Source organism: Neolamprologus brichardi, chromosome 12 (assembly GCF_056152115.1).
Source record: "Neolamprologus brichardi isolate AB-2024 chromosome 12, ASM5615211v1, whole genome shotgun sequence".
Taxonomy (NCBI): Eukaryota; Metazoa; Chordata; class Actinopteri; order Cichliformes; family Cichlidae; genus Neolamprologus; species Neolamprologus brichardi.
Window position 1 is genome coordinate 32,202,391 of NC_142115.1, and position 14,777 is coordinate 32,217,167.

General features: G+C 40.5%; 2 protein-coding genes and 1 pseudogene across 2 annotated transcripts; all 3 read left to right on the forward strand.

The window, feature by feature from the left end:
• Window positions 1-694: 694 nt before the first annotated feature.
• On the forward strand, window positions 695-2,882 carry LOC148100296 (uncharacterized). Its single transcript, XM_087849359.1, has one exon. It carries the CDS (start codon window positions 841-843, stop codon window positions 2,563-2,565), a length of 1,725 nt encoding a protein of 574 aa, XP_087705485.1. The 5' UTR covers window positions 695-840; the 3' UTR covers window positions 2,566-2,882.
• Window positions 2,883-5,278: 2,396 nt separating this feature from the next.
• Window positions 5,279-6,730, forward strand: LOC148100297 (E3 ubiquitin-protein ligase TRIM35-like; annotated as a pseudogene).
• A 3,626-nt stretch (window positions 6,731-10,356) lies between these two features.
• On the forward strand, window positions 10,357-12,345 carry LOC148100298 (uncharacterized). The gene has a single exon (XM_087849356.1). The coding sequence runs from the start codon at window positions 10,477-10,479 to the stop codon at window positions 12,250-12,252; it is 1,776 nt and encodes a 591-aa protein (XP_087705482.1). The 5' UTR covers window positions 10,357-10,476; the 3' UTR covers window positions 12,253-12,345.
• Window positions 12,346-14,777: the final 2,432 nt, after the last annotated feature.

Below are 14,777 nucleotides of genomic sequence, written 5' to 3' on the forward strand. Positions count from 1 at the left end.
TGTGGTTGGTTTTAAGGTTGATTTAAAAATTTGCATTCTTTTCTAAACACAAGAGAGTTCAGCTTATTTCAATATATAACAAAGAAAATGAAGATATCATTTTTTCATTGTTAAAAATCGCGCAGTTAGAAGTAAACTGTGTGTCGAAAACATTAATAGATCAGGTAACCTGCTGGTTTGAAATACTCTCCTTCCTACTTTATTATGAGTAAGCAACAGGGACACAGACAATAATCTCGGAGTGGGCAAAAAGACGTGATAGAGGCGGATGGAAGTGAAGTGAGCGTGGAAAATAAAGGTTTTCTACCAAAGAGAAGGGCTTTTGAGTAAGTGGTGAAAATGGTTTTTGGGTAAATGAAGAGGGATGAATCATAATAAATTTAAATGAATATGTTTTTAAATAATTTCTGTTTTATTATCTCTAAATATGAATTTAATTGTAAAACTCTGGCAGCCTGTTCTTTGTGGGCGGGATCTATTTTCAATGAGCCAATATGGAACGTTGTGGAGGGCGGGGCCTGTTTCAAACATGAAAGCCAAGAAAATGGGGCCATGACGTCAGAAAATCTGACAGCATGTTCTTTGTGGGCGGGACCTATCGTCAATTAACCAATAGAGAACGTTGTGATGGGCGGGGCCTGTTTCAAACATGAAAGGCAAGAGAATCAGGCCATGACGTCACAGTCAACTCAAGTCCTTAAACAGCCAGCTGAAACTGCACACTAGACAAGCACGTTTCTTACCTACAGTCACGAGCGATTCACTAGATGAACTTTTGTTCTGCTACCCTCAGTCAAATCTGAATATCTGATTTATTGTAACACTGCAGCTTTGTTTTAAATGTCAAAAATGAGCAACCAGAAAGGAAAACCACAATTTATGTGCACTCTGCCAAAAAGTACACTGGATGACCTCATTAAGGTTAGGAAAGCCTTCCAAAACACTCTGTGTGAAAATCAGCTTTTAAAAGAGGATACAAAGGAAGCTAGACAGCAAATCAAACAGCTGATGGCCCAAATTTCACTGATGCGTGCCAAGCTGGACCAATATGAGATCCAAGCTGGAGAAGAAAAAGAGGAACAGACTTGTTCAGATCAGGAAAAGACCAGCATCTTTGACCTTGAGATTAACCGTCTGGAAGAGCAGCTTCAGCAGAGGGACAGCGAAATCCTGATCCTCAAACAGGACAAGAAGAGTCTGTCTGCCGAGCTTGCACAGCTTCAGAAAGGCAAGGAAGAAATATTTATGTGCACTCTGCCAAAAAATGTTCTGGACAAACTTACTCAGGTTAGGAAAGCCTTTCAAAACACTCTGTCGGAAAATCAACTTTTAAAAGAGGATTCAAAGACAGCCAGACAGCAAGTCAAACAGCTGTTGGCCCAAATTTCACTGATGCGTACCAAGCTGGAACAATATGGGATCCAAGCTGGAGAAGAAAAAGAGGAACAGACTTGTTCAGATCAGGAAAAGACCAGCATCTTTGACCTTGAGATGAACCGTCTGAAAGAGCAGCTCAGGCAGAGGGACAGTGAAATCCTGATCCTGAAACAGAAGAAGGACGGTCTGTCTGCCGAGCTCGCAAAGCTTCAGAAACACGAGGCCCCTCTGAAAGAAACTCAGTGGAATCAGAAAACACAGACAGAAAATCTGGAGGAAGAAAAGGAGAAAGTCCTGGAAGATCAGAAACTGGTGAAGGACAGAAAAGAAATGCAGAACAAACTGGACACGCAGAGAAAAGAATTAGCGGAGGCTAAGACGGAGATAGAAGACACGGCAACCCCAGAGTCCTCCTCATTAGAAATGCAGGAGGTGAATCAGAGCGCTGAGAAGGGCGGAGTCAACACGAAAACATTGAACATGGAGGAAAAGTTGTGTGTCCACAGAGTTATTCAGTTGGTGGTTACACAGGCCATAGAAAAAGTCTCTTCTAAATACAAGCTCTTCACAGAGCGCCTGACTCCTGACTGCATCAGCGATCGCCTGATTGAGAGAATCTGGCCGGAAATTGAGCTGAAACATTTGGACCTATCCCCAAAAAGGCTGAAAAAGATACACAAGGCCATTCTCAAGAATCTGTGCCAAACACACAACTGCAAGGAAAAGTATCTGATTTTTAATCTGAGGGAACAACTTGATAATATCACAGTCCCAACCTTCACCAAACACCTGTTGGCTTTACCAAGACGAGTACTCAGTGTCTCTAAAAACAGGGAAGAGTACAAAGAAGTGGTGAAAAATTTCACTAAAGATCTGGTAATGCACGCTATGAGCCGAGAAAATGAGACAGCGACATGGCATCCAGGAACATCAGATTTCATTATGCAGAGGCTTTCCAATAAGATCTGGAACAAAATCTTGTCCAAATCCTACAAAATGTCCTTAGAGAACATTGAACAGCTCAGCCTGACGGTGTACAACGAACTCCATGACAGGTGGCCTTCTCCAGTCTTCTTAATGAAGTCAAACAACCCAGTGGTTGACGAAGTAATCGTCAAAACCTTCAAAACACATGCCAAACTGAAGAGCCAAAATATCATCCTTAGGGCTTTCTCATGTGCACGCTAAAATTGAACTGAAACGTGCATTATGTGACAAAACTCTGAAACTGGCTTAAAATATGCATTTACATTGGGCAATCTAAATAAAATTTTAAAACCAGAGTGTTTAAAAAATAACCACTCTTCTCTTCCCAACTTCCTTCCCTCATCACCAACTGGCCGAGGCAGATGGCCACCCCATCCCAGAGCCTGGTTCTGCCGCAGGTTTCTCTCTTTTAAAAGTGAGTTTTTCCTTCCCACTGTCGCCAAAGTGCTTGCTCTAGGGGGTTGGAGTTTTGGTGCATTGTTGTAGGGTCTTGACCTTACAATATAAAGCCCCATGAGGGAAGTGTTGTTGGGGTTTGGTGCTGTTTCTTAACTCAAAATGTCCAATTACAACAGGACATTTTGAGTTGAGAAACAGCACCAAACCACTAAACAAAAGAAAATAAAAATTAATAATAAAAAAGATCAAATTTAATATATTTGTGCTTTGTTCTATTTGCTTTAAATTTGCTAAGAATGTCATATCAGATTAGAATTGTGTGTCTCAATATCATGTATCATAGCATCATTGTGTAGGCCAATTTGAAGTGGATGTCATAGTAATGTCTTTCTGTACGTGTGTACAAACCAGTGGTGAAAAACACAGGAGATACGCAAAGAATAACTGGTGTTTGAGGTTCCAGATCCCCAGAATTGATATTTTCACCGAATGGTCTTTTCTGTCTGCCAGTGTGTCATGCAGTTTTCAAGATTAAAGACTTTGGCAAAGAAAAAAGGTTCCCGACTCGAGCTCTTGGGAATCCATATACCCTTCATGTCAATATTACTTTCAGACAACAATTAATTATTTTAAATTTTAGTAAATTGCCTTCAACCTGGTTTTATTTAGATTTATTTAGATTGTGTTCACTGACACATCTGAATTCAAACTGATAAACAGGATTTAAAAGGAGGGAGCGATGGACACTGAGCAGCAGATCAGTCTGTGTAGAAACAGGACATAAGTTTAAGGGATGGGGGGATAATTTGATTGTGATCATTTTTGATCTGACTCAGTGGTGCTGGCTTCTCTCCAGGACACATCTTTCCCTTACATGCAGGATGCTGATGTAGAATAGAATAGAATAAAATAGAATAGAATTTTATTAATCTCTATGGGAAGGTCCATTTATTGTTTATTCTTCAGGATGTGGTTTCTGTGTCTGTTCCTTTTATCCTCACATGCAGCTCAACTTTAAAAAGCAGTGCAGCTGCATGGTTGCACATGATTGTTTCCTATTGTGATGGCTGCAGTTACAGCCACAGATTTTGGGTAATATCTGCCAAACATCACAGGGCTACAATAGAGACTTAGAGACTGCAGATGTCTCTGACTGGACTTTCTGTTTGATTATTTTTGTTCCTTTATTTGTTTTTACTTTGACTAAAGTGGCAGATGGCTGCCCACTCCCTGAACTTGGTTCTGCTGGAGGCTTCTTCCTGCTAAAAGGGAGTTTTTCCTTCCCACTGTTGCCAAAGCCCAAAATCATAGAGAGTCATATGACTGTTGGGACTTTCTCTGTTTTCTTGGTATTATTGTAGGGTCTTTCCCTTACAATATAAAACTTCTTAAGGTGAATATTGTTCTGATTTAGCATCATATGAATAAAAGTTAATAGAATTACAGGCTTAGTTAACAGGAAGGAAGAATATCCTGCTTTACCAAAGTTAGACATTTGGTGTTTCTAATATAACAGTAGACAATATACAGATGTTGTTGGTCAGACTGTGACCCTGAAGACATGACTCACATCTACACTCACAGAGACACTTTCACTGAGACACGTTTAATATTTGAAAAACAGGAGATGCCAAAAGAGTCTAAGGGAGTTTTCATCATAGTTCAGTGAGATCTCAGTAATTTTCTGTTTTTTTGTTTGTTTGTTTTTTTGGTTTATTTTTACTTTTTGTGTAAATGGGTATCATATTCTATCAACCTGTCCTTCAGAGTGTGGGAGAAGATGAAGGAGAAGGTCCACTTCAGTCCTGTCATTCTGGACAAACACTGCAAACTGTTGTCTCTATCTGTCTGATGATCTGACCAGTGTGAGACTTGGATTTAAAAAACAGCAGATTTCTGTCAATCCACAGAAAAACATTAAGTATCCCGACATTTTTGGCTCTGAGGGCTTCAGCTCAGAGAAACACAGCTGGGAGGTGGGAGACCATCCTGAGTGGAGTGTGGGTTTAATAAAAGTGTCAGCTGACAAGAATGAATCATTCATTTCACCAGAAACTGGAACCTGGTGTTTAAATTATGAGAGTGGAAAATACACTGATGTCGTTTATCAGACTCTGAGAGTGAAGAAGAGTCTCCAGAGGATCAATGACCGTCACCAAGAGACGCATTTATTAATGACAGCTCAGTGCAGCCTAAGTTCAAACCAGAATTTAAAAGCGACGCATATTAATGTTGGTTCAGTCACATTTCTCTCTGAAGCATAGAGACTGTCAGCGGTAGTCTGGTGGTGTATTCAACATCTATATCACAGACACAGCGCCATCTAGTGGGAATATAATAAAATAGCAACTCCATTACAATCAGCTCCGCCCCTAACAAAGTTAAACTCATTGTCGACCACGCTGGAGACGCCGTCACATTAAAACCTGCGCTTTGTACCGAAGAACATAATTTGGCGGCATTATCAAGCAAAGAGGTCGTATTTCGGTGAGTCATTGAAACCAAACCCTGGAAAATGGCGGAGAAAGTCGCACTTTTTGAAAACTATCTGAGCTGCTATGTGTGTTCAGAGACTTTCAGAGATCCTGTGTCTCTGAGCTGCAACCACAGCTTCTGTTCAAGCTGCCTGCAGAAATTCTGGGAACAAACTACAAACAAAAACTGTCCCATTTGTAAAAGAAAATCTTCAAAGGATGAAACATCTATAAACGTTTCTCTCAAAGAACTTGCTGACTCCTTTGCTAAGAGACACAGTGAGAGCTCACCTGAGACAGAAAACGAGGAGGAGGAAGAGAAGGAGGAGGTGGTGTGTGGAAAACATCCAGACGTCCCTTACTGGTACTGTGAGGATGAAGACAGAGCTGTGTGTCCTGTGTGTGAGTTTTCTCTCCACCAGAGTCACAAAGTGGTTCCTGTAGAAGAAGCAGTCAGTGACCTGAAGGAGCAGCTGAAATCTGACTTAAAGTCTCTGCAGGACAAGAGGAACAAATACAAACAAGTGGAGGAAGCATACAATGAAATGAGGGAACACATGAAGAAGCAGCTGTTGTCCACAGAGAGGCAGATCAGAGCAGAGTTCAACAAGCTCCAGCAGTTCCTGAAAGAGGAAGAGGAGTCCAGACTGGCAGCTCTGAGGAAGGAAGAGGAGCAGAAGGGGAGGACTATCAGCAGAGAGATGAAGATGATTGAGGAGCAGATCTCCTCTCTGTCAGACAGCATCTCTGCTGTTGAAGAAGAGCTGCAGAAACACAGCGTGCCATTCCTCAGCAGTTATAAAGACACTCAGAGCAGAGCCAGAGCCCAGAGCTCAGTGTCAGATCCACAGCTGGTCTCAGGAGCACTGATAGATGTGGCCAAACACCTGGGCAACCTGTCCTTCAGAGTGTGGGAGAAGATGAAGGAGAAGGTCCACTTCAGTCCTGTCATTCTGGACCCAAACACTGCACACTGCTGTCTCTATCTGTCTGATGATCTGACCAGTGTGAGGGATGGAGACACAGAGCAGCAGCTTCCTGATAATCCAGAGAGAAACACTAAGTATCCCACTGTTTTTGGCTCTGAAGGCTTCAGCTCAGGGAAACACAGCTGGGAGGTGGAGGTGGGAGACCATCCTGACTGGAATGTGGGTTTAATTAAAGAGTCAGTTGACAAAAATGAGTCATCCGTTTCACCAACATGTGGATTCTGGTGTTTAACACATCGCAGTGGAAAATACACTAATGGTGCTGGTCAGACTGTGACAGTGAAGAAGAGTCTCCAGAGGATCAGAGTCCAGCTGGACTATGACAGGGAGGAGGTGTCCTTCTATGACCCTGAAGACATGACTCACATCTGCACTCACAGAGACACTTTCACTGAGAAACTCTTCCCATATTTTAATGTTGGAAAGGCAGGAGACGCCAAAACCTCTGATATCAAAATCTGTCAGACTTAGATTTCTTTAAAAACTGCAACGAGGTCTCTGTGAACTTTTTTTCTTTTCTCTTGTTTCAAGCTTTCTCGTTTTTGTTACAGCTTGTTTTGTGGTTGTTTGTTTTTCAATTTCGGCAACTCCTGTTGTTATTTTTTATGTGAGAAATTTCAGTAAGAAAAATTTAACACCTGAAGCAATTTATACAATAAAATACAAATTATTTTCAAAACACAGAGTAAAACAAAATCATAAATGTAATATTTTTTGTTTTGTTGCAAATTTAGTTTGAAGATGTTTAAAGTGTCATTAAGTGTCCATGAAACTGTTTTTAAACATTTAGTCAGTATAAAATAGATGTGACATTGATAAACAAGCACTGATAAATGTCCTTTATCAGTTATTTAGATCCATATCAGCTAGTAACAGCATCGTGACAATTTGTGCTTCTAATGTCTTCTTTTAATACTTAACTGTCAGTGATTCATTTAAGTGATTTGCTTCATTTAAATGTGTTTCTTATAGCATGTTCTCCATTATGTTGCAAAATAAACCAAACTGTGTAGGTTGTCATAATAATTCAGCCATGTTTTTCTTTAAAATGTGTCATTGCAGAATAATGTTGACTGTCTGACATTTATTCAGTTGTATTCATACAAACTAAAGTTCATTCTTTGTTTTTTAGATTGTTCCTAAGTTCTGTGTAAATTGCTTTGTCAGATACAGATACTGTTTTCTTTGCTACTGACTGACCCGAAACATTTATTTCATAATTGTTGAACATTTGTACAGTTGGAGCTGCTGTTTGTTCCAGTGTGTTTCTGTGAACTCTCACTTCATATTCCAGATCACATCAGCACATTCAGGATTTAGTCTCGTTAACTGTGGATTTCCTGTTTTTCACCTGCAGAGCAAATATGATGAAAATGTCGGAAACCTGATTTCATTGATCTCCTGGATTATTTCTGTCAATAAAAAAAGATCAAAGTCTGGCTGCGTTTTGATTTGTCTGTAAACATCAAAGGAAATTTTATCTCTTAACTCTTATTGTTTAACTCTTACTGTATTCAAACTGTCATTTTATTGATAACATCTTAACATTTTCTTGAGGTTAGAGAAACACTTGCATCACCCAAGAGAATAAAGCAATGATGTGAAAAAATCAGGGAACTAGAGGATTAATATTATTGTACAGAAGAAATCCAAAGTAGCAATAAGAGACAAAGGGAAAGTAGAAAAAGCCACCTGAAGAGAAATGCTGGAGTGAGTTTGGAAAGACACCCTGTGAAGACTGGAGATAGAAGACAGCAGAAGTTCAGAGTTTAATGATGCTTGAACTAAAAGACAGAAAAGCAGCAGAGTTCATGTTCAAATCAAGAGGACAACACTGCATGTAGTTTATGTTTATTACTGCAGTTAGTTTAGGGTTTTTTCATTAGTTTCAGTCTTTTTAATTATTATTGTATGGAGCGCATATGTCAGAGGCACGATTTACAAAACTCGCTGTAGGTGTAACTAGGTAAGCATATTCTTACTGTTATAACAAACAGAACTTTTAACAAATGTGTTTTTTTTTTATTGCAGGGAATAGGTAAGGTTAAAGTTTAACAACAAACACTGAGCCTCACTTTTGATATTTGCAGACAACATGGAAAAACGTGGATCCAAACACTGTCTCGCAGCCTCTTCTATTAAAATACCTCATATAGCACTAAATCTGGTACCTGAACACATCTTCATTTTTAACATATTTATGGCTGTGATGAACCAGCATCTCTCTCATGTGTTTTAATACCTGAGACATCAGAATCAATCAGAATCAGAATATTTTATTGATCCCTAGGGAAATGATGTGGGTTACAGTTGCTCTCGTACAGTGACAATAAGAAAAACAGAAACAAAAAAACCCCCAAAACAAAAACAGAATAGATGATTAGAAATACAATATGTAAAGATATAAGGAATAGCACAATATATACAAATCACCAAATAATAAATATCCAGGGTTGACAGATGTGATTATAAATAAATATCCAGAAAATAGACAGCAACATTACCAAGCAGGAAGGAGCATGTGCAAAAGGATGTAACTATTGCAGTGTTTACAGTGTGTTAGATGGAGGAGTTGTACAGGGAGATGGACACAGGCAGGAATGATTTCCTGTGTTGTTCAGTGGTGCTTTTTGGTAATCTCAGTCTCTCACTGAACGTGCTCCTGTGGCTAGCCAGCATGTCATGGAGTGGGTGGGAGGTATTGTCCAACATTGTCTTTATCTTGGACAACATTCACCTCTCTGACACCGCCTTAAGAGAGTCAAGCTCCATACCCACAACATTACTGGCCTTACAGATCAGTTTATTGAGTCTGTTGGCATCAGCAATGCTCAACCTGCTGCCCCAGCATGCAACAGCATAGAGGATAGCTCTGGCCACAACAGACTCATAGAAATTTCTGAGCATTGTCCGACAGATGTTGAAGGACCTCAGCCGCCTCAGAAAATAGAGACGACACTGGCCCTTCCTGTAAAGTGCAGTGGTGTTTTTGACCGAGTCATATTTATTGTTTATGTGTACTCCGAGATATTTATAGTGCTCCACAATGTCCACGTCGACCCCCTTGAGTGTTAAAGGGGTCAAGGGTTTCCCGGTATTCCTAAAATCCACAATTAATTCCTTGGTCATGAGTCTGCACACAGACGTCGTGTTGGACAGATGGCGCTATGGTGAGGTCAGAATAACTAAGAGCTGATTACGCTCAAAACTGAGACTTTTTTATCTGCCTTGAAAGTTAAATGTTGCTACGAGGGGCTTCATAGTGGAGGCAAAAGTGATGCTCAGATAAAGACACCCAAGGAGCCAAAGGAAGGAGGCAGCTGCAGGTCTCTCTCTTAAGGATGTAACACAAGATAAGCTCATACAGTGGCAATTAAACGTTATTAAAACAGCAAATAGCTTTTATCAGTATGGTTGGTTTTAAGGTTGATTTAAAAATTTGCATTCTTTTCTAAACACAAGAGAGTTCAGCTTATTTCAATATATAACAAAGAAAATGAAGATATCATTTTTTCATTGTTAAAAATCGCGCAGTTAGAAGTAAACTGTGTGTCGAAAACATTAATAGATCAGGTCACCTGCTGGTTTGAAATACTCTCCTTCCTACTTTGTTTTGAGTAAGCAACAGGGGCACAGGCAATAATCTCGGAGTGGGCAAAAAGACGTGATAGAGGCGGATGGAAGTGAAGAGAGCGTGGAAAATAAAGGTTTTCTACCACAGAGAAGGGCTTTTGAGTAAGTGGTGAAAATGTTTTTTTGGGTAAATGAAGAGGGATGAATCATAATAAATTTAAATGAATATATTTTTAAATAATTTCTATTTTATTGTTTCTAAATATGAATTTAATTGTAAAAGTCTGGCAGCCTGTTCTTTGTGGGCGGGGTCTATTTTCAATGAGCCAATATGGAACGTTGTGGAGGGCGGGGCCTGTGTCAAACATGAAAGCCAAGAGAATGGGGCCATGACGTCAGAAAATCTGACAGCCTGTTCTTTATGGGCGGGACCTATCGTCAATTAGCCAATAGGGAACGTTATTGTGGGAGGGGCCTGTTTCAAACATGAAAGGCAAGAGAATCAGGCCATAACGTCACAGTCAACTCAAGTCCTTAAACAGCCAGCTGAAACTGCACACTAGACAAGCACGTTTCTTACCTACAGTCACGAGCGATTCACTAGATGAACTTTTGTTCTGCTACCCTCAGTCAAATCTGAATATCTGATTTATTGTAACACCGCAGCTTTATTTTAAATGTCAAAAATGAGCAACCAGAAAGGAAAACCACAATTTATGTGCACTCTGCCAAAAAGTACACTGGATGACCTTATTAAGGTTAGGAAAGCCTTCCAAAACACTCTGTCTGAAAATCAGCTTTTAAAAGAGGATACAAAGGAAGCTAGACAGTTAATCAAACAGCTGTTGGCCCAAATTTCACTGATGCGTGCCAAGCTGGACCAATATGAGATCCAAGCTGGAGAACTCACTGATGAGTCAGTGTCACGCAAAGTGCAAATGAGGAGCACCACTAACGAAAAAGGGGCTAAGGCTTGTTCAGATCAGGAAAAGACCAGCATCTTTGACCTTGAGATGAACCGTCTGGAAGAGCAGCTTCAGCAGAGGGACAGCGAAATCCTGATCCTCAAACAGGACAAGGACAGTCTGTCTGCCGAGCTTGCACAGCTTCAGAAAGGCAAGGAAGAAAAAATTATGTGCACTCTGCCAAAAAGTGTTCTGGACAAACTTACTCAGGTTAGGAAAGCCTTTCAAAACACTCTGTCGGAAAATCAACTTTTAAAAGAGGATTCAAAGACAGCCAGACAGCAAGTCAAACAGCTGTTGGCCCAAATTTCACTGATGCGTACCAAGCTGGAACAATATGGGATCCAAGCTGGAGAAGAAAAAGAGGAACAGACTTGTTCAGATGAGGAAAAGACCAGCATCTTTGACCTTGAGATGAACCGTCTGAAAGAGCAGCTCAGGCAGAGGGACAGTGAAATCCTGATCCTGAAACAGGAGAAGGACGGTCTGTCTGCCGAGCTCGCAAAGCTTCAGAAACACGAGGCCCCTCTGAAAGAAACTCAGTGGAATCAGAAAACACAGACAGAAAATCTGGAGGAAGAAAAAGAGAAAGTCCTGGAAGATCAGAAACTGGTGAAGGACACAAAAGAAATGCAGAACAAACTGGACACGCAGAGAAAAGAATTAGCGGAGGCTAAGACGGAGATAGAAGACACGGCAACCCCAGAGTCCTCCTCATTAGAAATGCAGGAGGTGAATCAGAGCGCTGAGAAGGGCGGAGTCAACACGAAAACACTGAACATGGGGGAAAAGTTGTGTGTCCACAGAGTTATTCAGTTGGTGGTTTCACAGGCCATAGAAAAAGTCTCTTCTAAATACAAGCTCTTCACAGAGCGCCTGACTCCTGACTGCATCAGCGATCGCCTGATTGAGAGAATCTGGCCTGAAATTCAGCTGAAACATTTGGACCTATCCCCAAAAAGGCTGAAAAAGATACACAAGGCCATTCTCAAGGATCTGTGCCAAACACACAACTGCAAGGAAAAGTATCTGATTTTTAATCTGAGGGAACAACTTGATAATATCACTGTCCCAACCTTCACCAAACACCTGTTGGCTTTACCAAGACGAGTACTCAGTGTCTCTAAAAACAGGGAAGAGTACAAAGAAGTGGTGAAAAATTTCACTAAAGATCTGGTAATGCACGCTATGAGCCGAGAAAATGAGACAGCGACATGGCATCCAGGAACATCAGATTTCATTATGCAGAGGCTTTCCAATAAGATCTGGAACAAAATCTTGTCCAAATCCTACAAAATGTCCTTAGAGAACATTGAACAGCTCAGCCTGACGGTGTACAACGAACTCCATGACAGGTGGCCTTCTCCAGTCTTCTTAATGAAGTCAAACAACCCAGTGGTTGACGAAGTAATCGTCAAAACCTTCAAAACACATGCCAAACTGAGGAGCAAAAATGTCATCCTTAGGGCTTTCTCATGTGCACGCTAAAATTCAACTGAAACGTGCATGCGATTATGTGACAAAACTCTGAAACTGGCTTAAAATATGCATTTACATTGGGCAATCTAAATTTAATTTTAAAACCAGAGTGGTTTAAAAAAAAAACACTCTTCTCTTCCCAACTTACTTCCCTCATCACCAACTGGCCGAGGCAGATGGCCACCCCATCCCAGAGCCTGGTTCTGCTGCAGGTTTCTCTCTTTTAAAAGTGAGTTTTTCCTTCCCACTGTCGCCAACGTGCTTGCTCTAGGGGGTTGGAGTTTTGGTGCATTATTGTAGGGTCTTGACCTTACAATATAAAGCACCATGAGGGAAGTGTTGTTGGGGTTTGGTGCTGTTTCTTAACTCAAAATGTCCAATTACAACAGGACATTTTGAGTTGAGAAACAGCACCAAACCACTAAACAAAAGGAAATAAAAATTAATAATAAAAAAGATCAAATTTAATATATTTGTGCTTTGTTCTATTTGCTTTAAATTTGCTAAGAATGTCATATCAGATTAGTGTGTCTCAATATCATGTATCATAGCAACATTGTGTAGGCCAATTTGAAGTGGATGTCATAGTAATGTCTTTCTGTACGTGTGAACAAACCAGTGGTGAAAAACACAGGAGATACGCAAAGAATAACTGGTGTTTGAGGTTCCAGATCCCCAGAATTGATATTTTCACCAAACTGTCTTTTCTGTCTGCCAGTGTGTCATGCAGTTTTCAAGATTAAAGACCTTGGCAAAGAAAAAAGGTTCCCCACTCCAGCTCTTGGGAATCCATATACCCTTCATGTCAATATTACTTTCAGACAACAATTAATTATTTTAAATTTTAGTAAAAAGCCTTCAACCTGGTTTTATTTAGATTTATTTAGATTGTGTTCACTGACACATCTGAATTCAAACTGATAAACAGGATTCAAAAGGAGGGAGCGATGGACACTGAGCAGCAGATCAGTCCGTGTAGAAACAGGACATAAGTTTAAGGGACGGGGGGATAATTTGATTGTGATCATTTTTGATCTGACTCAGTGGTGCTGGCTTCTCTCCCGGACACATCTTTCTTTAACATGAAGGTCACTGATGTAGAATAGAACAGAATTTTATTAATCTCTATGGGAAGGTCCATTTATTGTTCATTCTTGAGGATGTGGTTTCTGTGTCTGTTCTCTCTATCCTAACATGCAGCTCAACTTTAAAAAGCAGTGCAGCTGCATGGTTGCACATGATTATTTCCTATTGTGATGGCTGCAGTTTGTTAGGAAAAATGAGCCAATCAATCATGTAGATTCCTGATTTATTATTTTAAATGACATCAGTGCCATTTCAGTCCTAACTGTGCAGCCCTGATCAATAATCTGAATGGAAACTGGTTCTTCTTTACACTGATGAACTGCTGGATTGTCTGTTTGATTTGACACTTAAGTTATTGTGTAGCTACATTAGTATCTCCAAAAGTTGATTCTGTTCATCTGAACGTAGAGTTTTCAGTGGGAGAAAGGTTTCGTCACCCAAGTGACTTCTTCAGTCTCAGCTGACTGCAGGTTTTCCGAATCTTATAAACAGTACATTTGCATAATGACTGAAACCAGCCCACTGAAGGAACAATGGGCTGGGAGGTCAGTTCCTTCATCATAATTATGCAAAATCTCATGACCATTGATTAACAACCACTGATCAAAGACCACTGATCAATGGCCATGAGTACCATTCACAGAGAGTTGGAGAATGGCTGCAATCACAGCATTGTAAGATGGCGAAAGATGTACCCGTAGGCCCCCTCCTCAATTCAGAGATGGTCTTTCCCTTTTCATGTAAATGGCCTCCTTGACTCCGCGCTCAAACCAGCATTCCTCCCTGTCCAGGATGTGCACATTCTCATCATTGAAAGAGTGTCCACTGGCCTGTATGTGTAAATAGACTCCTGGCCTGACGAGGTAGCTCTTCTGTGTTGTGCCATCCGCTTCGCCAGAGGTTGTTTGGTTCCCTGATGCAGGGGCGATTCTAGGATCAGAGCTTTGGGGGTGCTGAGCACCCAGAGAGCTGCCCATCCAGGCAAGATAAACTTTACTCGTCACGATGAGACGTCTTCCCCGTCTCTGTCAGTCCCTGCATCCTTAAATGTCTCCAGTTGTCCCGAGTTCCCTCTGACTGTCTCCTTGGTGCATTTAAACCCCTGTTCCTCCCTGTCCTCATCGTCTGCTGACTTCATCTCCATTATCAGTCATCAAAATTTAAGCCTCTCTGTGCAAGTCTGCAAATTTCTTTATTAAATCATAAGATTCTTAAATTCATCAAGTCTCTCTGTGCCTGGTTCCTCGTCACAAAAGATGACATCACTGTTTTGTACATTTTAACACAATTTAATCCCCACATTTGTGAAAGAAAAGCAAAACACTTTTTTGAAAAGTCTGTAACAAAACCATCAAATCTGATCAAGGTTATTTAAATGCTGCAAAAGAAGAATGGATTGGAATAAAAAAAACATATCCTAACCTTAATTACTGCGGAAGAATAATGAA